The sequence below is a fragment of the Miniopterus schreibersii genome (genome assembly GCF_964146895.1).
Source record: "Miniopterus schreibersii genome assembly, chromosome: 16".
Lineage (NCBI taxonomy): Eukaryota > Metazoa > Chordata > Mammalia > Chiroptera > Miniopteridae > Miniopterus > Miniopterus schreibersii.
In genome coordinates, this window is record NC_138116.1 from 42,318,342 (window position 1) to 42,342,606 (window position 24,265).

The 24,265-nt window shown below is 41.8% G+C and overlaps 1 protein-coding gene across 3 annotated transcripts; it reads right to left on the reverse strand.

Annotated features, from left to right (window-relative positions):
- Window positions 1-2,136: 2,136 nt before the first annotated feature.
- LOC308568682 (Golgi apparatus membrane protein TVP23 homolog B) lies at window positions 2,137-23,332 on the reverse strand. 3 transcript variants are annotated; one of them, XM_081161912.1, is made up of 7 exons: window positions 23,165-23,331; window positions 20,182-20,264; window positions 18,945-19,089; window positions 14,282-14,371; window positions 13,066-13,197; window positions 4,615-4,743; window positions 2,137-3,327 (listed from the first exon to the last, which is right to left on the reverse strand). In XM_081161912.1, exons 1-7 carry the CDS (start codon window positions 23,174-23,176, stop codon window positions 3,301-3,303), a joined length of 618 nt encoding a protein of 205 aa, XP_081018038.1. In that variant the 5' UTR covers window positions 23,177-23,331; the 3' UTR covers window positions 2,137-3,300. The 3 variants fall into 3 exon arrangements, with proteins under 3 accessions (XP_081018038.1, XP_081018039.1, XP_081018040.1); XM_081161913.1 differs by lacking the exon at window positions 4,615-4,743 and having other exon boundaries at window positions 23,165-23,332; XM_081161914.1 differs by lacking the exons at window positions 18,945-19,089; window positions 23,165-23,331 and having other exon boundaries at window positions 20,182-20,266.
- Between the last annotated feature and the right edge of the window lie 933 nt (window positions 23,333-24,265).

Sequence of the window (24,265 nt, forward strand, 5' to 3'; positions counted from 1 at the left end):
TGTGGCAGGCACTGCTAGAGGCCTACCCAGTGTCCCTTTCCCCTACTAGCCAAATCCCTTTTATTTAAGGTAGCAATGTGCCTCCCCTCCCTTAATAACCTGTTTTCCCAGATTTTCTTACCCCTGGGTGACACCATTTTGGCAAGTGAGATGTAAGTAAAAGCAAAAGTGTCCTGTGATTCCTCAGAAAGCTTTGCTTTTCTGAAATAGGGAACAGATGCAATCAGAGCTTCCATGCTTCTCCCTTCCTTACAAACGGATGACTCATCCTCAGCTGTGACTGTCATCTTATGACCCTGAGGCAATGAGCATAGGGACAAAACCAGCTTTCTAAGGAACTGTTTAGTAACTGCATCAACACCAGCAATTGCCTACTTTCAGACTTCCTTTGTTGAAAAATACACAAACCCTTTTTTTTGCTTAAGCCATTATTTGTAGGATATTGTTACTTGGAGTTGAACAAATTACTAACAGAGGAAATTCAGTTACAACAGATAACTGATTAAATTTAAAAATGGAGATTTATTGGACCAAACTATATGTGGGGAGGGGGAAGCAGGTTGAGTTAAATCTTCATTTTTTCATAGCAGGAAGTCAACAGCTAATTATAAAGTTACTAAGAAACAGTGTAAGCATATTATTTAGAGATATAGAGGTAAATATCCCAAAACATGAAAACTAAGCAGTTGAAATGTTTGCTTCTGGGGAACAAAATTGAGTGGGATAGGACCTGCATTTGTCACCTTCTGTACTACTTGATTTTCTGATCACGAGTGCTTACTTTCTTTCTTTTTTTAATTAATCATAGTGGGGAAAAGTTACATATGAGATTACATTTCCCTTGGCACTAACTTGTAACTTCAGGAATGATACACTTCTTCCTCTCTTAGTTAGAATAGCATAAAGGCTTAAGGAGTGTTTCCTGCTTCACATAAGAACTAGATATTCTTCTGATTTTATTTGTAATTGAAAAGTATATTTAACATACAATTTGGGGCTACCTTCTCCAAAACCAGGAATAGACTTGTTTCACTTTTCCTGGCAGTGGTCTGCAAACAGGGCTCAGGAGGCGCCTTGGACATGGGAAGTTAGGGCTGAGAGGGTGACTCAGAACGTCCAATTGTTTCCACTAGAGCAGCTCTGCTTTGTTATATATATTAAGTTTTGACACAAGACTTAGAAAAAAAGGTTGTACCAGCATGAAAAATCACTGCACTACAGCAAGTTAGTACAGCTGAACCTTTACTGAAGTATTATGTCCTAAACACCACTAATGCAATTAGGGGGATGCTAAAACTACATGTAGCAATAAGAATTCAGTTGGACTCTAGCAACAGGAAAGCCACAACAACACTTAAACAAGACAGAAGTTTGTTTCTTATTTAAAAATTCAGATAAACTGTTCAGGGTTGCTATCCCCATTAGAGTGAACACAATCCCCACCTTACTTCTCTGCTATTCAAAAACTGAATAGCATTTACCCCATTCCAAGCTCCCCCTATGATGTCTACATTTCAGGAAAGAGAAAAGGGGAGGGCATGGGCATGACCCTCTTTTAGGAATACGTCCTGGAAATGTACCCAGTGGCCAGAACTCAGTCACATGGCCACACCAAGATGCAGCAAGAAAAAACTGTCTCTGTTGCCATGTCCCAGCTAATAAGTAGGAAACATGCAGAAGGGAAAATGGATATTGGGAAACAAGTGGTAAATCCTGCCACCTGCATATTCCAAAATTCAATTCATATTTTTTAGGATTGCATGTTCAAGTAACATTGTTATATCAAAACCTATACCAATGTGTCCCGTTAGTCTCAACTCTAAAGATCTAGGTTAGCTCTTTCAAATTAAATAATAACATGTCTTTCCTCACCAGACGAGCCTAAGTAAAACGGCAAATAAGCCCTTAATAAATGAATTACTTAATAACTTAATGATTCTTAAGAAAGGAAAAGACATTCGAGACAAATATTTCCTCTAAACACAGCAACATATCCTGATGAGTCTTCCTGTAATCTGTGTTGTATTTCCTTGGGCAAATCACTCAGTATCCTGAAATTCCATTTCATCATCTGCCCACAGACATCACACAAAACAGGTTTGTCAGGACGATCAAATGAGATTACACGTGTCAAAGTGCTTTGTAAACAGTAGAGTTTTATACAAATATAAAGTTATGCACCTTCAAAGCTATCACTCCAATAAAGACACTTATTCAATTAAACAAAACAGCTTTTAAAAAGTTTTAACAATGTATAAATAATTGACAAAATAATCTGTTGATTAAGACTCCACCAAGTTTACAGTATACCTACAAGAGAATTTACAGATGTCTGTAACAGTCTTTAGACTGCTATACATATTGCTTTTTAAGAAATACCATTAACACAAATGCATGATTTACAATATCCCCACTATAGCAAGAAAAAAATAGATTCATAAAATAAAATGTCTTTTAGGCATTTATTATGCCAAGTACTTAAATGATTATTCTTACTATGACATAAGAATAATACTCTTTTCGTGGTAAAAGATTTCATTAGGCCAAGGAGCACTGAAGCTCTTCAGGAGGTTCCAAAGTAAACTCCGGCTATCCTTTCCAAAAAATAAACAGAACAGCAGCAATCGATAAGTATCCCTTACACATAAACTACAAAAATTCATTTATATTAATTGGACCTAAAATACATGACTTGTTACAATAAAAATAAACAAAATTTTAGGAACTAGCTCATGCCACTGAGCCAGATTTGGTTTTTATCTGCCTGTGAATGCCTACGATAAGAAGTTTCATCATTAAGTATATATTAAGTCATAAAATTAACAATTATTTCTAACATACATAAGCCAAAGTGCTCACTCTTACCATGGAAGCAAAACTTTCTTCTGAAAATAATCTACAGAAATATATAAACACATAGATTTGGAGATGAGATTAAGAACATCCTTCTACGTTCTATGGACCAGAATGCAAAGGTCTTTATTACATGTGTACACGAACATAAACATCTTCATCAAGCTGCGATACAAGGATATTACACGACCGTGCATACATATATGTACACCACGAACCACATTCTGACAGTGTTTCTAGCAACACCATATTTTCAAGACCCAAATGCTAGAAACAAAATAAAAACTTAATTTGAAAACTACTTTTCCTTTTTTTTAAAGTAAATTTTAAGTGGAAAAACAAACACAACACTCCTCTCTGCAGCATGTACTGAGCTCTAAAAGGTTCGGTCCAGAATCTCTTCAGCTGTTCCCCAGTGTAACAGCACACATGGGCTTCTCTCCCTCTTCAGGAAGCCTGATCATCTCCAGTGTTCTGCAAAAGAGTAAGAACTCCTTAATAAAAAGCATCGACTTCAAAGCACTAGGAAAGCATTCCGTATTTGTAAGCAGAGCCAGCTACTACATTAACTTCCATTCAATGGCCCACTTATGTTAAAAATTAATACATGCTGGAGAAGCAAATCAAGGGACCCACGCAATGCCCAGCAAGTCAGTGTGATCTTGGCAGGGCACCGCCAGGAGCAGTGTGAGTCCACGAATCCTATCCACGTTATCTCCAGCTCAACGTCCATCCCCACTTCAGAAACACTGGAAATCCTGAGGGGAACCTCCTAAGCGCACACCTGACAATTACCGTAGGTGGATCACAGCATAGGTATACGGGTACCGAGCAAAAACGCTCAGGAGGAGATTCATGTCCCTGCAAAAATATTAATTTCCTCTACTTCTTATCCTTCATGCAAGAGGAACTGTACAGGAGAATGAAAAGAACAATGAATTTCAAGAGAGGAGGCGGGCTCAAGCCCTAGTTTTGTTCCACTTATTAGCTGTGTATTCTTGAGTAGTAACAATCTCTCAGGGCTTTAGTTATCTAAATGCAATCCTTGGACCAGCAGCATCAGCACCCTCTGGGAACTTCTCAGGCATGCAAATGATGAGGCCCACCCAGAGCAACCGAATGAGGAACTGGAGGTGGGACTGCCACTGTGTTTCAGCCCCCCAGGTGATGCAGATGCAGGCTCAATTTTGAGAACCACTGTCCAGGACACTACTACTGTCCTTGAACCTACTGCATGAAACAAGGACCTAATCTCCCAAGAGATTTAACAATCTACCATTACTACTTATCCCACTGAAAATCCTGATCTAAATATTCATATTGGGGAATTGTACTAAAACCGGTATGTTCTTAAAAAACCTGAGTCCTTTAAAACAATCTTTAATTACAGTCTTATTTTGTTTCTACTCGTTCCTACAATATAAACCCTAAAACCTTACAATCATTCTTCAAAAGTGTCAGAGCCACCAGAATTAATGGAAAGCAACTGAACTTTTAAAAATAAGGTATTACCAACGATAGTTTATCTCTCTGATTTTAAAATAATTTCAGGACACTAACAATACATTTCTGGTATGAACTAAAAGTCTCGAAAAAGTAATTAAAATAACTTTATCATCATCATCATCATCTCATACCTAAATCAATATATGCCTTAAAAACTTTAAGTATTTCATAAAAATTGAACTCTAAGAGAGTTAGAAATCACTGTGTTAGTCACTGACCACATCCAATTGTTCCTTACAGCCAGGAAACACTTACTTGTCTTAAAAACTGCTTTCCCAGATAAGACGTGGCCATGCTGGTCAAGTTCTTTCTGCTGCCCACTTTGCACCTGATGTAGCCATACAGGTTGGCACCTTGCAGCACCACACCCATGGTAACCACCGCCTGGGAAAGAGAAAAAAGGCAACGACTGCTGGCCTAATACTGACTGACCTTTCTCTGTGCCACTAAGCGAGACAGGCAGAGTCCCGGGAGGAGAAGGAAAAGGGAGCGCCACAGGGGGGCTGTGCCCATAAGACGGCAGCACCTGCCAGAGCAGACCCACCCAACATATGCTGCATCACCTGCCTGACAAATATTTATTAAATACACATGCTACACATGAAGTGGGGGCAACATTCCCTATTTTCCATGGGTCTGTGTGTAAAGATGTAAAAAAACTAAATGAGACCCAGAAGAGGCCCAAACGTTAATTACTCCTTTAATACACCTTTAAGAATTACAGAAGAATGGTCAAGAAATAGATCAAGTTCAATAGACTGAGAGCACGCAGAGGTGAATCCTGTTCTATGCTATGTGCACCTCAACTGGCTTCCAGGAAAGCAAACAGAGCCTCAAGGCACAGTCAACAGGTGCGTCTCCGTGACAAAGGGCTGGGTGGAGCGCTAGGAGGAAATGCACTTTGGCAGTGTTTTCTTCCTTGTGCCTCATCAGGAATCCCACAGGTGACCCCACTAAGATCATTAAGGAGTGAGAATTAGAAACTCAAGCCTACTCTTAAATATTAAGAAAATAAAATTAATTAGGACAACATAAGGGGATCACATGGTTAAATATTCTAGAATGGTTTAGCAAAGTTTTCCTGTAAAGGGCCAGACAATAAACATTTCAGGCTCTGTGGGCCATATGGTCTCTGCGGCAACTACTCAACTCTGCCATTCTAGTTCCAAAGCAGCCAGACAATATATAAACCAACAGGCAAGGCTGTGTTCCAATAAAAATGTGCAAAAACAGGTGTTGGACTGAATCTGGCCTGCAGGCCATAGTTTTTCAAGAACCTATTCTTGAAAAAACAACTCACAACTCATCTGCTACAGAAAGGATTACCTGGGAAATGTTCACATCTTTAAAAAGCAAGACAGCTAAACAGAACATCTTTTTCCAACCCACACTTACTCGCCTTACAAGCTGATTTTAAGCAAGTGAGAGGGTTTAAATGTTTTAAGGAATAGGTTCAAATACCTGTAAAGGAAATAGAGCTGTACTTTCTGTTTTTAATTTATGTTTTGCAGGAATAAACACTTAGAACTATATAAGGTTGCTAGTTACCTAAATGAACATAAAAACTGTTTTTATTTAAATAAATTTCCTTCAACTTCCAACATTTCTCAAACGGGGCCCTGCAATGTAAGCCTCAGTCACACTAAGCATGGCACTGCGAAGGCATCCATGTTACCCAAGGGCAACAAGTTTTAAAATGTATTTATAAGTTAAAACAAGCATTCTGGTTTACAATGGTGTAGTAAAGCCAGATATCAAGATCTCCCTCCCTCTAAGACAGAAAGAGAAGAGATTTTTTTTTAAGGCAAATAAGCAGGTACCAATAAACATTAAAAATGGGCTGGTTGTCAAAAAAGAGCCAGCTTGGTGTCGCTCTATGTGGCTCCAAACTCTCCAAAAAAACTCTAAGAAAAATTTCACTAGTAATCACCACCCCTTAACAACTTAGAGAGGCATAAGGCCAGAGGATTTAGAGAATTCTAAGAGAAAATGCAGAAACAGACATTGTAAGGACAGGAAGAAGGCCTCTCTTTTTCTTTGCTGTGGCCTTTCACGGTTTATGAGAAGCACCTGGTAATTAAACCCTAAGATTGTTGGCTTCTCTGTTCAAACTGCAGACAAGATAAACTACTCTCAGGGCTACATTCCTGCACCCCCCTCCTCCTGCTGTTTTTACAGCTCGGGGATAATTCGCACCATGGAGTCTCTAGTTAGGAGAAAGTTCCCTTCCCTCCTCCCCTTCAAACAAGCCTTCTTTGAAAGCCTTCATAAGTTTTGCTCTGAGCATGTTTTACAGGCCTGGGAAAATACTGATAAGACACCTCCCTAGGACATCTGCCGGACTCTGCCAGACTGTCTCCTAGAAAACAAACTTTTCCAGTACCTGCTCAACTTCAAGACACCCTAAACTCCTCCCTTCCTTGTAGCCTAGCAACAGCCCCTGCTTAAAAGAGCAGGCCACCTTTTGTTTCTTGCCCTTGTATAGATTAGCAGTACACCACTCTTTCCCTTCTGAGGAAAGTATAGTAAACTCCTGCATCTATCTCTTCTCTCTGTTGTGAATTCTTTTACAGGGCATGTCACATCGGCCAAAGCCTAACAGATATGAGAGTAGAAGCCCCTTCCAACCAACAGAGGCAGGAAAATCCCAGCAGCCTGCCCTGGCAATGCCTCCCTGGGGGGAGGAGGGAAGGAAGAAGGATCACCAATCAGCAAGCAAATGACCTGAAGAGCACAGAGGGTGGGAAAACACTCATGAAAAGCCTGGATGATACCACCTTCCCACCCTGTGGTCTTAACATAGGAGCACAAACAACCTTCTACATAACCTTCACCAGCTCTGTTTTGGGGAAGTGGAAACACTGCTGTAGAAAGGTTGGGCTGACTCTCCTAGAATAGAACACACACCCACCAAGAAACAAGAACTCCACTACATCTAACGGGCAAAGCCGGAGCAAGCCAGCCAAGGCAGCCAGAGGCCTGGCTACGTTCTCCTCACACCTGCGCCTCAGGCCACTAAAGTCCAGCTCACAGCAGAGCCCCAGTATCTCAGACAACAGAGGGAGGCAGTCAAAGGGAATTCACCCACACTAAAGCAGCATAAGGTCTGGACAAGGCTGCCACTGTAAGGAGCAAAATGAAGAGGGAAAAGGGGCAAGGCACCTATTCAAAACTATGCCAAAATAAAATTTAAAATAAGGAACACTATGCAAAAGATAAGTGAAGAATCTATTCTGAAAGAAATATAGTCCACCAAAATAAAAAGCATTCCTGGGAATACTTCACCCTTTGGAAGAACCTAAAGATAAGAATTCAAAGAGAATGAAGGTAAGATAACACAACAGAAGGAGATGAAAGTGAAGCTGGCAGAGCTAAGGAAGCAGAGAAAAGCCTTTGCTGACCACCCAATCCAAAGTAACCCCCGTTCTCTCCCCTGCACTCCCCATTCTCACCTGTATCACTACTTTCTGATACCCTGCTCTCTATGTGCTGTATGTCCACATCATGCTCCACTGGAACATAAGCTCTATCGGAGTGGTTATCTTGGTCATCCCACCCCTAACAAATATCCCCCGTACCTAGAACAGGTCTAGCATGTGGCAGACTCCGAACAAATAGAAGAAAACTGAGAGATCAAAGCAATTAAAGATGGTACATGAGAACAGATAAACAATCTAACAGTGATAACTAATACCTCAGAATTAGAGAAACCAAAAAACAGAACATAAATCTAAAGACTTTAACAGAAGACAATTTTCCTGATTCAAAGCAAAGCCTGCCCCTACATACTGGAGGGACACACAGTTTCCAGAAAAATCAATATAGAAAGATAAACACAAAGACATTCTGGTTATATTTTAACACTTCAAGAATAATTTTTAAATTTTGTCCAGGGAAAAGAATGACTCACTCACTTCTGTGGAGGTTATATAAGCTAGGCCTCAGATTTCTCTGCAAAATTCAATATATAAGAAAGTAATGAAGTAATGTCTCCTAAATGATGAGAGAAAGAAGCTAGGACCCAAAAATATTATCCTAGCCAAGTCATCATTCAAGAATAAAGTCAAAAGGCTCATATTCTCAAACATGACAGAGCCAAAGAAAACACCTACAAGTTTTTTTTTAAAAAATCACCCCCAACAGAGAAAGGTTAAAAGGATCACGAACAAGATGGTGGCATAGATAACCTCTGTACCTGCCACCTCCCAAAACCACATCAAAATTGCAACTAAAATACAGAACCACCATCACTCAGAACCTCCTGAAATCTGGCTGAACAGAAGCCCTACAACCAGGGAACTGAAGAAGCACCAAGACTGGTAGGAGGGGCGCAGATGTGGGCGGATCCGAGCTTAATCCCTGGAGACGAGGCCGAGGGCCCACCCCCGGTGCCTCGGTTTAAGCCCAGGAAGGACATCTCAGAGATGGAGGTTTCCCGGAGGAGTGAGGGGTCCCAGCCCCACAACACGCCCAGGGCTCCAGGGCCGGGAAGAGATGTCCCCACAACTCTGGGCTGTGAAAGCAGCGGGGACTGTCACTGAGAGTCAGGGAGGCTGCGGGAGCCCCAGCAGCTCCTCTTAAAAGGCCCCACATGGACTCACTCAGACACGCTCCTTCTGAGCCCCAGCACTGCGCAGCAGCTGGAAAGAAACCTGGGACATTTGGGGAGGAACTAACCTGCCTGGAATTGGGGCGAGAGGTGGAGGGGTGGCTTTCTCCCAGGCAGAAGAGCAGGCAGAGGCCATTGCTCCTTTGACAAGTCCTCCCGGCACAGAGCCAGCAGGCAGGCACCATATTTGAATCGCCAACACCTGACTCACACCTTTGGCCCCTCCCTGCCTGCAAGCTCATCCAGGCCATTTCCACTGGCTTTTCTATGCAAGTAACCTCTCAAGCCTCATACTTAGGACTTTCCTAAAATCTCTCAAACAAGCAGCAGTGGACCCCATACGGCTGGATAAATGGCCCCAGGCCTGGCACTAGCGGCAGCCTGCATTGGTTCATAGCTTGGCCTCTCCTGGACACCTCCAAGCCCAGCACAAGTAGCAGCCAACTACGGTTTGCTGTGTAGCTCATGCTGGGTGGCCCTGGGCAAGGCACAGGCAGAGGCTGACTTTGCACCTCCCGGGAGGCCCCAGAGACAGTGCACCTAGTGGTCAGACTCGACCGCGCTGGATTACAACCCTACCACATCCACGAGTGACACACTCAAGGGGCACACTTGGTGAAGTCAATCCTGCTTCATAGGGGTGTCTCCAGCACAGCAGCTCTTTGGCTGTAGTTGCAGCTGGTCCTTAGCCGATTGGCCTGGGGGTCAATCCCTCCCAGTGACGCCAACAGCAACCAAGGCTCAACTACCACAGGACAGTGCACACAGCCCACACAGGCGAGCACCTAGAAGGACCAGCTCAGGCGACTGGGGAGGCTGAGCCACTGGACCCTACAGGACACCTACTACCCAAAGCCACTCTACAAATTCCAGAAGACATAGCAGCACTACCTAATACATAGAAACAAACACCTGGAAGCAGCCAAAATGTGGAGGCAAAGAAACATGTCACAAAGGAAAGAACAGAAGAAATCTCCAGAAAAGGAACTAAATGAAATAGAACCAAGCAAGCTACTAGATACAGAGTTCAGAATTATGGTTATAAGGATGCTCAAGGATCTTTATAAGACTATTAAAAAACAAGTGAGACCATCAATGACATAATAAAGTACCAATTTGAAATGAAGGCTACACTAACTAAAATGAAGAATAATTTACAGGGAATCAACAGTAGAGGATGCTGAGAATCAAATCAGCAATTTGGAATATGAGGAAACAAAAAACACCCAACTAGAAGAACAAAAAGAAAAAAGAATCCAGAAATATGAAAATAGTATAAGGAGCCTCTGGGACAAGCTCAAGAGGCCCAACATTCGTATTACTGGGATGCCAGAAGGAGAAGAAAGAGAGCAAGAAATTGAAAACCTCTTTGAAAAATTACAGAAAACTTCCCCTACCTGGGGAAAGAAATACACTTGCAAGTCCAGGAAGCACAGAGAATCCCAAACAAGAGGAACCCAAAGAGGTCCACACCAAGACACACCATAATTAAAATTCCAAAGGTTAAAGACAAAGAGAGAATCTTAAAAGCAGCAAGAGAAAAGCAGTTAGTTACCTACAAGGGAGCACCCATACGACTATGAGCTGATTTTTCAATAGACACTTTGCAGGCCAGAAGGGATTGGCATGAAATGTTCAAAGTGATGAAAAACAAGAACCTACGACCAAGATTACTCTACCCAGCAAAGCTATCATTCAGAATTGAAGGTCAGATAAAGAGCTTCTCAGCCAAGGAAAAGCTAAAGGAGTTCATCACCACCAGACCAGTATTACATGAAATGTTGAAGGGTCTTCTTTAAGCAGCAGCTAATAAACAAAAGAATCTGACAGACTAAATAGATCCAGAGAAACTGACACGCGCAACAGACAATCATATTTCAGAGGGAACAGGGAAGGGGGGGTGGAGGGTGGGAAGAGATTAACCAGAGAAGTTATATGCATATATGCATAACCCATGGACACAGACAATAACAGGGTGAAGGCTTCGGGAGGGGGTTGGAGCGAGGTGGAGGGGGTCATTTGGGGAGATAAAAATGAGACACCTGTAATACTTTCAACAATAAAGATAAATAAAATAAAATCACCCAACAATGAAATTTAGCCAACCATCCAGGAGGTAAAAGGAAAAGTTGCAATAAAAAGACTGAATCAATGTATTTTAAAATACTGAAGATCAAAGAATAAACCAGTCAGAAATACTGTTCAAAAGGTAACTGTTATAAACCTTGACAACAACAAAAATACTGGAAAAAACAAAACTTAGGTGATAGAAAGGAAGAAACAAAGGAGGGAGTTAACAGTATATTATTTCCTTTCCTTTCTAAACAAAGTCTGTAAGTCAATAAACAGGTTTAATGTATTGCTTAAAATAACTAAAGTAAGGCTATGTAGTAAAGTTTTGGGGAAGTCAAATGTTATACACATATTTTCAACTGCGTGGGGGTCAGCACCCCTAACCCGTGTTGTTCAAGGGCCAACTGTATAATCAACAAAAACCCAGAGGTGGAAGTAGAGAGCAAAGGTGAGAGAAACCATGAGTGTTAACTCTACCATCTCCATAGAAGAAAATCAACAGATATTAAATACATTTCCTAATTCATGAAAGAAGGTATAATATAAACATGTAATAAATACTAGAAAAACTAGAAGTAGACAATAAACCCTCCAAATTGAAAAAGGGAAAGTATTTATATATATGTACTCACAAAGAAAAAGAGAGCCTATATAGCAAAACAGGAATAAGAAAACATAAAAAAATAGGGTCAAAAAACATAATTAAGGCCAAATTATACTGGTATCAATAGTTAAGTGAGACAAACTTAACCATTAAAAGAACAAGACTCACAGTTTGGGTCAAATAACAGATTATATTTTAGAAAGATGGTAGCAACAGTATCTCCTATTCCACATGCTCTTCTAGAACCTTCTTTAACCCCCACATCGAGGTGTGAAGCCCAATTCCCATTCCTTTGAATAAGGATAGGTAGCAAAGTGATGCTGTGACTTCTGAGGCTAGGTTGTTATTATAGGCTGAATGGTGTCCCCCCAAAGTTCATATGTTGAAGTCCTAACGGAATATGAAGTACCCCCAAATATGATTATATTTAAAGACAGGGTCTCTAAAGAGGTAATTAAAATAAAATGAAGTCACTAGGGTGGGCCCTAATCCAATATGACTGATGTCCTTATAAGCAGAGGAAAACAGGACACAGGCATGTACAGAGGGAAGACACAGAGAGACGATGACCACCTACAAGCCAAGGAATGAGGCCTCAAAGAAACCAACCCTACCAACACCTTGATCTGAGACTTCCAGGCTCCAGAGTTGTAAGAAAATAAATTTTTGTTGTTTAAGCCACCCAGTCTGTGGTATTTTGTCATGGCAGTCCAAGCAAACTCATACAGTTGTAAAAGGTAACTCAGATTGTAAGCTGAAACACTCTTAATTGGAGCTTTTGACCCTCCAAGTAAGCAGTCTAATTGCCATGGGGCCATCAGGCTATGAGGAAGCCCAAGCATGTATTCAGACCATGTGGGAGGCCGTGGACCTCATGAAGAGGAGATGCCACTTCAGCTCCCAGCCACCCCAGCACCCATGCAGTTGTCTGACCGCAACTATGTAAGGCTCCAAGCCAGAATTTCCACACAAGCCCTTCCCAAGCTCATGAACCAGAGAAACAGAGATATCATGCAATGACTGCTGATGTTTAAGCCACTACATTTTGGCAAGGTTTACTATATAAGCGATAGCCAGAACAGGTTAGCAACCAATATTTTCAAAAAGACCACTCTGTTAGTTCCAAACTAAACTAAACATGTTTGTCTGGAGATTACTAAACATCCTCATCCAACAAGATAATAATGTGATAAATACAGTAATCTCTGTACCAGGTGAGTTAAATCAAAATTCTGCTAGGTACCTGGAGAACGGTGAAATGGGGTCTTTAATAGGACTCTGCTCATCAACTTGGGAAATACGTGATCAAGCTGCCTATTCAAGACAGGTCCCTGATGTTAACAAAGATGGCTGCTTACTATGATTATCCATCAAACATCTTAATGGACTGATTATTCAATAGTTACACACTGATACTCACCAACCACTTCAGCCTGAAGGAGAAGAGAGCGCTGAAGGCAAATATCACCCAAAGCACTGGACAGGCAATAAGTCCTAACCAAAAGATTCTTGATTCAGCCTCTGAAACAGTTTTATTATCTTGAGGGGATGCCTATACAAAAACATGAATTTAATAGCCTATGTTTTATGACATTTATCAGAAAGAAATTTAACAATTTTTTATGAAAAACACCTTATCCTCAAATTCAAATAAATTAATACACACAACCCAAGTCCTAAGTTAAAACCACCCACATCCATCACTCATCCCCCAAAAACACTTAGTAGACCTACCACTAGTACAATTCTTGTTTTAAATCAAGAATTTTGCATTTTCAGGGCATAGTAGACAGTTTAAGGATGATCTCTGATAGGCTTCTATTCAATTCTTCTTGCATTTATACTGTTTATTCATAAGGAAGCTATAAATGATACCTTCTCAGGTGAGAATCAAGGGAGTCAAGGCTACAGTCATCCTAAAAGGTCAAGTCAATGTCCAGAGAAAAAAAAGGAATTGAGGGATTCTGGACAATGACCACGATATCTCAACAAACCCCCGAAATTTAGACGGGTGAGTTGTTTATAAGGCAGATTTTATAATAAAAAGGAATATGGGCTCACTGAGCAATATGCTGCTTTCTGAGAAATATCTGTCAAGCCCTTTCAAGCAGAAGGCAAGCAGTTTCATCGGTACATAGCTAAGCCTGTTGTCCTCTGCCTCCCAAACTGATTTCCACTCTAGAGAAGCAGGCCAGCCAAAACAGACCAGGGCCCTTGCAGGTCCCACTTAAACAGACTGCACTGATCAATTCAGATTTTCTACCCAACTGCAATCCTCCTCTTTCTTTTTCCTGCTCATAAGTGGAAAAGGACCTGGGAACAAGGATAGACAAGCTATCTAAAGCAGTAACCCAGGCCAGGCAACATAAGGAAAGAGACCAGTTGTCAGCAGCCCCCAACATGCAGCTTAGCACACTGTATGAACTCTGACCCAACCCCTTTAGGATTCTTTCCCGTGCACACTGTTTCCGGTCTGAAATAGCCAGAAAAATATAATTAGTTTTAGAAGGCCATCTAGTTTAGCGTTGATATGCCAAATGATTTGGATAGTACTTTCATCTTGAATACTTCATCCATAAATACTCAAATGTCATCTACATATAATCTACACAAAAATGGGGGAGGGAGGAGTTTACCTTCCTGGACTCAAACACCCAATGGCTTTTTCCATCTTCATCAATATGATTCCACCAACGCAGGCCAACCATTAGTCTACCTGTGACATTCTGGTAAAGATTAATATACACACATTTTAAAAACATTATTTAAAGATCTACTATAAGGTCATATATATATTTTTTTAATATATCTTTATTGATTTCAGAGAGAGGAAGGGAAAGATAGAAATATCAATGATGAGAGAGTCATTGATCAGCTGCCTCCTACACACACCCCTGCTGGGGATCGAGCCTACAACCCAGGCATGTGCCCTGACCAGGAATCAAACTGCGATCTCCTAGATCCTAGGTCAATGCTCAACCACTGAGCCACAGCTGGCCAGGCCATAAGGTCATATCTTAGTGTAACATTTCACAAACAAAACAGCATCAGCTTTACCTCTATTAATATTCAGTTAAAGACCCTTACATACCAGGCCTGGACAAAAGATTAAACGAAATGGCAACTGCAGGACCAGCAAGAATGGAGGTTACAGGGTAAGCATGTACATAAACATCACCTCTCCTTTTCCCTCATGAATTCTTGTCCTTTCTCCAGTTCCCTAATGTGTTCCTAAACTCCTTGCTCTTTAGCTACTGAGACCTATTTTTCCTATATATCCTGACTGTAGCTACATATATTTTGAAACTGTTATCTCTAAAAATGGACTGAATGTTTATGTCCACCCCACAAAAATTTGTATGTTGAAACTCTACCCCTACCAGGTGATATTAGAAAGTGATTACGATTAGATGAGGTCAGTAGGGTGGAGTCCTCATAAACTGGATTAGTGCCCTTAAAGGAATCAAAAGAGATCTTTTGACCTCTGTCTGCTCTCCACCACGTGAGGATACAAGGAGAGGTCAGCAATCTAGAACCCAGAAGAGGGCCCTCATCAGACGCCAACGTTGACACCCTGACCTTAGATCTCCAGCCTCCAAACCTTGGGACATAAATTCCTGTAGTTTATATAGTATTATGTTACAGCAGCCCAAATTGACTAAGGCAATGGTTACAGGTACTGGACTTCACTCACTACCTCAAATGTACCAAGTTCTTTTCCTCTTATTAACATAACAAATTATTTTGATAGCTTTCCTAATGCTTATTTATTCAACAAATATTTATTGAGCATGTAATAAAATGATAACAGATACCTTTCCTGTCCTCATGGAGCTTCAAGTGTCATGGAGAAGAAAGGCAGCCAACCAGTGCACATATGTACCATTACCAAACATGGTGAGTACAGTGAGGGAAAAGAGAAGTGTGGTAAATAGGGAAATGTGATCTAGTCAGGAATTATAAAATGCCTCTCCGAGGAATCAACATTTGGAATGAAATTTAAAGGGTGAGTAGGAATCAGTAATACAGGAGATTTTTAATTAGCGGTGCCGACTAATAGATTCAGGGGTTCTGTGAACCTGGATGGGGGAAAATTATATCTTTATTTTCACTAACTTCTGGCTAAAATTATCTTTAAATTATGAATGCAGATAATTAACCATGGTAGAATCAATTTATTTTTTTGTCACAATAAAAACCACAGATATTTTTCATACTGTACTATACTTGTTGTAGGTATCACAAAATAATTAGACCTTTCAAAGTAATTAGACCTGCTTCTAGATCTTGCTATTTAATGCACAAATAAAGTACATATGACAAAATCAGGAATTTGCCTTTTTAATGTTTTCATTACATTTCAATATAAGTGATTTATTTAATCTTAATATATTTCTGTTATGTATTTAAAAATACTATTCATAGCTTCATGAGACTGTCAAAGGAACCTGTGACACAAAAATGATTAGGAATTCCTCTGTTAAGGTTGTGTGCAAATGAGAACATCCCAGGTAGAAAGGCAGACAGTTTTGTTTTTTTCCTAAGTCATGATATTAAGCAGGTTGGCTCTTTTCAAAATTCCAGTTTCAACAACCATTTTTTTTATTAATTTCTAGTTTTGCTGCACTAAGCTAGAAAATGTAGCTGCTTTGAGCAATTGATTTGGATTTTCTTTGTAGTGATATTTGATTAATTTTTGCAAATGTTGCACAGGAACTGAACTCTTGTTATTAAATTATCCCTGTATACAAAGAGTTCCAAATACTACTACTAAACTCACCTTGTTATTTCATTCAAATCCTTTCAACTTTATTTAGCTTTTGTTGCTTTGCTCGGTCAGACAGTGGCTTGTTAGACCCCATCACAACAATGCTCCCTCCATCTTCCCCTAGGGTTTCTAAGGTTTTCCCTAGATGTAGTTTGATATAATGCCGTTCTACAAATGAACCCGACTGTGATTCACAAATGACTCTTACCCCAGCTGCTGTCTCCCCCTGTTCTGTCTAGCAGCACTAAATACCAAGTTGCTTTTTGCTTGAACTGCTCTAATGTTATCTTTGCTCTTTATTCTTTTTCTAATGTCACGATTTTAGTTGGAACTTTTTGGTTGGCCTTTTGATTTTGGGCCCAATCTTTGAATTCTTATCTTTAAAAAGAGTTTAATCAAATTACATTTACTGTACCTGGCTGAGCATGGCTCAGCAGTTGAGCATCGACCTAGGATCCAGGCGATTGCGGCTGGATTCCCAGTCAGGGCACCTGCCTGAGTTGTGGGCTCGATCCCCAGTGGGGGGCGTGCAGGAGGCAGCCAATCAATGACTCTCATCACTGATGTTTCTCTCTCTCCCTCCCTTAACCTTCCTCTCTCTGAAATCAATAAAGATATTTAAAGATATATATATATATATATTACATTTACTGTAATTTGCTACTACTTCCATCACTTTGTAGTACGCCTAGTGATATTTAAGCTTCCTTGACATGTACTTTCTTTCCTTTCCTTGCTTTATAAATTGTTTTAGTTGCTCTTATTTTCTCCAATGTTGTGAAAGATACAGGACTTATTTTAAATTTTACCAATAGTTACCATTAAAAATTTTAAACCATTATTTAACCTCTTTTAATCCATCACAGTAAGGAATAAAACAGAAACACCACATAGGCTATAACATTTAAATATTAAAATATTTTTAAATAATTTTATCTTGTTATTTATCCCTTTAGTTATTTTAATGATTAGATCTCTTTTGATGACTATATTGAGATTTAGAATAGTTATGACACATCTCTGTTTTAATTAGGTTTGGAACCCTGCCTACTCCCCTCCCCAAGTTCATTCAAAAATTTTCCCATCTTGACTTTTTAATTGTGCTTCACATAGCAATTGCTTGGATATTTGTAAGTAAGTAATTTTACCACAGATAAAGGGTGACATTTTTTAAGCTCTCATTTAAAAAAACAAAAACAAAAAAACCCCCAGCTTATCAGAAAATATACTTTTTGGCCACATTTTTAAAACCCTAAATCCAGAAGGATTTATTTATAAGAATTTGGAAATTACCAGGAAGAACTGACTAAAGGCCGTGTTCTATCTGGCTAAACAGAAATTACATGAACAACAAAAAGAAACATTCCTCAAAACAAAATTGTGACCAAGATACGGAAAACACTTTAGAGCATAAAGCAACAAAAGAAATTCAAAGAAAATCAAGCCAAAGAAGACTGTACAAAAGAAAAGCTTAAAGAAAACAGACTTCCATAATCTTCATTCTCAGCATTTGTGGCCTATGGAAACTGTCCACCACCAAGCCAACCACTTCTGATATCTGTCAGAATCAAAACATCTAAAAGTGGCTGTGTTGGTGGCTGTGAACAGGCTTGTCACAACTTACTGGTCTTTGAATCAATATACATGTCTCTGAAATTCCAAAATCAGTTTTTGATTTTTCCCCCCTTTGATTTCCACCCCCTCCCCACTATTTTACTATGAAAATTTCCAAGCATACAGAAGAGTCTAGTTTTACAGTGAATGCCTATATATCTACCACCTAGGGTCTACAGTTAATGTTTGAAAAGTTACTTTATCACATGTCCATCTATCTATGTACCACCTACCTTTCTATCCATCCATCTCTCTACTCATGGTTGCCTGTGAGTTTGAAACCATTTCTTACTCTCCTTTCAATCCCCTACAACAGGGTTTCTCAACTTTAGCACTACTGACATTTTGGGCTATTTCTTTGTTGTGGGGAGCTGTCCAATCTGTGCATCTTAAGATGTTTAGCAGCATCCCCAGCCTCTACCTACTAGATGTAAATAGCACTCTTCCCTCACCTCAGCTGTGATAACCGAAAATGTCTTCAGACATTGACATATGTGCCCTGGGGGAAAACACTGGCCCTGGTTGAGAACTACTGCCCTAGAGCCTTCACAAACAGTGGGTATGCCTTAAATATTTGTGAACAAACTATGCTGGGGTCTTATCTAGACAGCTGGAGGAGACCCTGGAGCAAAACCAGTGAAATGGACTAGAAGCAATATGTAGGGTCTAAAGCTGCCAGTCACATTTATTTGTTTAATTTTAAAGCTAATGTGGGCTGACATAAGGCAGACAAGTGACTAGTGTAATAACCTGCATGTGATCTTTATACACCTGGCACTTTAACCCAGATGAGGCCTAAGGTAACAAAAAGATAAATTAATGCCAACCCAAAATGCTAAGTTTCATTTTGTTACTGTTTATACACCATTCAATCTCATCATAGTAAATGTTTTCAAGATAAAAACAATCAAACCTACCTTGACTGCCCAAAAGTCACATGACAACAACAAGATAATTGTCACCATACAGGCAATAAAGCTGCTGCTGAACAATTCACAGAGAAGATAGACTACAATTGCACTGACTCGAAAGAATAAATGGAAAAATGATGCCACTGGATGTCTGAAAACCAAAACATAACAAAAGAAATGCAATTACATTTTAGACAGGTGCTGCAGATGTAGATGAAAATGCTTCAGCCACAGCATAACCATGCGGTTTGGGCAAAATAAAAGAGGTGAACTGAGGAAGAAGCAAACCGCCTACATCTCTTCCTAAGTCCCATTATTTGACTAAGTCCTGTTGTCACAGCAAATACACTATGTAAACATGACTTTAACACCTCATTGAATGTAAACTTTCTCAGGATTGAATCCTATTTTCGTATGTCCAAAAATCTTGACAAAAGAATTTCTAGGCCCTCAGAAATCACTTCAGACATTAAGACAAAGTAACTATCAGGAAGAGTTGTTTTTTTAACAGCTTTATTGAGATATAATTAATAATACCATACAATTCACCTATTTAAAGTATATAATTCAATGGTTTTTTAAATATATTCATAGATTGTACAACCACCACCACAATCAATTTTAGAACTTTTTCATTACCCCAAAGGAAACCTTTACCCATTGGCAGTCACCCCCATTTACCCCAACCCCATCCCTTCTCCAGCCCTAGGCAACCATTAATGTAACTTTGTCTCTACAGATTTGCCTATTCTGAACATTTCACATAAATGAAATTGTACAATATGTGATCTTTTGTGCCTGGAGGCTATCAGTATGTTTTCAAGGTTTAGGGAGAATTTGATTTCATTAAGTGAATTTCTTTAGAGAGAACTAAATTTGGAATTGAAATGTTTGGCTTGGTATTTTCATGTTAGTTTATACAAAAGATGCAATTCTGAAATTTGCACAATAAATCAAAATGTCACAATGCATCTACAGAAAGGATTTAAAGAAAAACACACTAGTGTTCATAGAATTGGATTTGCAGATTTGAAAACTCAATGTTGAGTAAAATTCCATATGCCAGTTATTCCCAAAGAAAATCTGAAATATCATTTCTGTCTCAGACTAAAGATCACGCTAATGACATACAATATTCACAAGTACATCACAACTACTCTGCCTTGAATCCCATCAGATGGCACCAGTCTAAAGGCAGAACAGCAGTGGACACAAACACAACTCTTAAAAGTTATCCTCATACCTGATTTTGGATTTTTTGGGTCGATTAGCTGTTTCCTCTTCTGCATCAAACAGTGCAACATCTTCACTGTCATCATTACTGTCCTAATAAGAAAATTAAATATCCATGAAGCAAAATTAATTCCGTATGTGCATGCCAACTACATGCAAGGCAGCATGCTAGTCAAAATGGAAGACAAGATTAAGACATGGTCAAAGCCATCTGGATTTACAACCTAGGAAAAGGGCATGTGCAGTTCCTTCACCCCCATCCCCGTCATCTGGCAAAACCCCCACGTTGTAATCCAAGTATCTGCTGTCTCCATCCCAACCCAAGCTGTAGAGCTCTATGAGAAAACCACCAGGGTACAGACGATGCCCCTGCAAAGTCAGAGCTGCTGAGGCTACTGGGAGAAACTCGGTACTTCTGGATTCTTCACAGAATCATCTGACTTGCCTTCTCATTTCCCTGACCCCTTCCCACAACTCTTCCTCTTATTATCCAAAGCAAAACCAACTATTTGTGCTCAGAACCACTTCTTTTCCTGCCTCCTCCAGGACTTGTTTCATCTATTTTCCCTTCTTTACACTTTCCTGTATCTTCAAAGCTTTCTATTGGATCTTTCTAATCAGCATATAAACTTCTCTGAGTGTCCTTTATAGAAGGAAAAAGATTTTTTTAAAATCCTGATCCTGAATCTTTCCTGTCTTCTACTTTCCAAGGTGTTCCTTCCTTTCATAACTAGGCTTCTAAGAGTGGTGCACATTTCAACTCACTGTAATGCACCTTCAGCCTCAACCACAATCAATCTGCTCTTTATACCTTTACCAGTTCCAGCCACTCAGCGGCCTCCCTGCTTCTATTTCTAGTGGCATGCTCAGCTCTACTCCAGCCTCTCATTATCTGAGTAATCCTCCTAACATGGAAATCATACCAGGTCACTCCCCTGCCCACATTTTTTTATTGTGCCACACATGTATGGGATAAAACTAAACTTCTTCACACATATCTCATGATCTCACCCCCCTTACTCACCTTCTGACACTCCCACTGGACACTACAGCAATAGTTTACTACATGTTCTGAAAACACTGTCTCTCCCCTCCTTCTGCCTCTCATGTGTTCTCTACCCAGAAAGCTCTTCCCTTCCCCATTCCCTACAGAGTTCACCAGCAGGCAAACAACAAATCATCTTTCAAATTTCAGCTCAAATACTGAATTAGTGGAGAAACTTTCCCTGAAATCCCCAGGCATACCATTTCCCCTGTTCCCACAGCACTTGAACAAATCTCCATTTGAACAATTATCTCAGGAATTTCTTACTGCAAGTGTACTCCTACCTCCACCCAGACTCTATGCTACTGGAGGGCAAGGTCTGTCACTGCACTGTAGTAAGTCCCAGTGTCGAGGAGAGCACCAGGCGAGGCAATACAGTATTTGTTGAAGCATGAGTCAACACAAAGGAGCCAATCACCTGTAATGGCAGACTGATCAGTGTCCAGAAAAATATAAGTGCAAATGGGAGCAGAGGAAAGAGGCTCTGGAGAGGCTTCCTGAAGGAGAGTTTGTCAGCCGGGCCTTGACAGAACAAGTAGGTCACCTGCTCATTCTAGTCCCTTGACTGGGTATATGTTCAAAGGCTCAGAAGTGAAAACACATGAAGTATGCACAGGGAATGGACAAGGAGCCCACAGAGTATGTAAAAGGTGGGAAAAGTGAAGTAGGAACTAAAGCTAGTAAGGTAAAATGGATTCAGATCTATAAGACCAGTTCTCAGCCTTGGCTACAGGCTGGAATTACCTGGGGCACTTTAAAAAACAAAACAAAACAAAAAAACTGATACCTGGGTCCCACCCTCCCACCCCGCGGTTCAGATATAATTGGTCTGGGCATCTGGATTTTCCAAAGTTCTCAAGATGGTAAAAATGTGCAGCCAAGAGTGAGATCTGCTTACTGTATGATGCTATGGAATGAAAAGCTGAGGCCTTCAGCTCTTGATCCAAATAGTCCAATCTCCACAAGCAGCCAAGGCGGCCTTTTACATTAGGTGATATTGTTCCCCTACTTAAAACCCACAGCGCTGCGGCTGAAAGACATTCCTGCCCTGACATACCACTATCTGGCCGCTGCTCACCTTTAAGACCCAGTCTCGGGCCATCCCCCTCCATTAACTGTGGTGGGACCAATAATGCCTCCTTTTTACTCCACCCAAGAAGTCTAAATTCTAATCCCTGGATTGTGTGAATATGTAAATTTACTTGGAAAAAAGAATTTGGCAGAGGTGATTAAATTAAAGGTCTTGAGATGAGATCATCCAGGTGGCCCCAATGATGCAACTACAACGGTCCTTGTAAGAAACCCCGGAGGGTGAGCGCCCGAGGTGATGAGACAATGAAAGTAGCGATCACAAGACGAAAACCGGAAAGTGGCCGCCGCGTTTCTGACAGGACGTCAGCGACCTCGAGAGCAGCGGTTCCGTACGGCAGGGCCGACAGCGCCTGGGCCAGAGAAACCCCTCCGGTAAGAAAAAACACTATGAGAACCTAAGTGAGAGGGCACTTTACTGTGAATTGTTTTTAATACGAAGGGGTTACTAAATTATCCATACTAAACCCTGGCTGTAAACCTGTGGCCTGTGATGAAATCCGTTCGCCACCACCAATTCGAGTTCAGTTCGGATCGCCGCGCGCCCCTAGGGGTCGGGCTACGCGCCGCACACGCCTGCGTCTCCGCGCAACCGAGCGAGACACCGCAGCTCCGCACACCGCGTCTGCGGGCGGCCCCGGAGCGACGCGGCGCCCGCGCGGTCCCCGGTGCGCTTTTCCCACCGGGACCTGTCCCGGCCCGCGCACCGCGTCCCCCTCCGCCCGAGGCCCCGACAGCGGCCCGCGGCTCCCCGCTCCTCCTGGGACCGGCAGCAGGCCGGGACGCCCCACTCGCGCCGCTCCACCTTCCAGGCCGAGCCCCAGGAACGCCGCCCTCGGCCCGCGCCGCAGCCCCTCACCTGCTGCAACATGGCGGCCCTGCGCCAGCCCCACTTCCGGGAGCCGCGTCAGCGCCGCAGCCGCCGGGCGGGGACTGGAACTGGTACGACCGGGTCACCGAGGCCTGCCGGAGCCAAAGTACAAGCCCCAGCCTTTCCCGCTTCCGCTTCTGAGCGCCTCCCGGGAGAAGCAAATGCGGGGGCGGGGCGAGCGTGTGGGCGGGGCTCCCGGGAACGGAGCAAGAAAGTGGGCGGGGCGACCCGGGGCGGGACGAGCTGGGGGCGGGGCGAGCGCTCGGTCCGGGCACTGTGCCGTGGGTAGCGCGGTGGGGACTGGGGCGGGGCGGGAGAGGAGGTGGGCGGGGCGAGGAGGTGGGCGGGGCGAGGAGGTGGGCGGGGCGACCGGGGAGAAGGATGCGCGGACTGGGGCAAGCGCCCATCTGGGCCTCGCGAAAACCCGGCGGAGGGAGGGTCCTCGTGCCGCGGGTGGCTTCGAAGAGGGTGAAAGCTTCGCGTTCTGTCGCGTGGAGATGTTGCTACCTGAGAGCTGTCATTCCCACTAGCATCGATGTCCCGAAGGCGGGGATGGGGGGAGGGCTTTATTATTTAATAGCTGCATTTTGTTTGAACGGTTTACTCAACATGTTTTCCGGTACAGTATCATATTTGTACCTTATATTTTAGAAGCAGTTGAAAGAAATCGATGTGCTCCTGCAGAGGGGTAAAACGTTATGAAGAAGAGCAAAGCAGGAGGCCTCGAGTCAATCATGGAGGGTTTTATTGTGGGAGGAAAACAGACGCCGGGCAAGGAGGCTGAGAGCTGGGCCCTGGAGCTGGAGCTTCTGGGCTTGACCTGCCCCCCCCCCGCCCCTCCTCTTACCAATTACCTAACCTCCCCGCACATCTTTCTTCGGTTGTAAGGTGGGGATGATAATGGTATGGTACAGGATAAGTCCCTAGTAAACAGAAGGTGGTATTCTTATTACTGTTTTAGGGTTAGCTGCTAATGGTGTGAAGGGCCTGAAATTCAGGGACTGGAAGTCATCTTCGACACTGATTATCCGGATGGCCTATGGGTCAAACTGCTGTTGAAGGCTCCTGGAATAATGTGTATTAGCACAT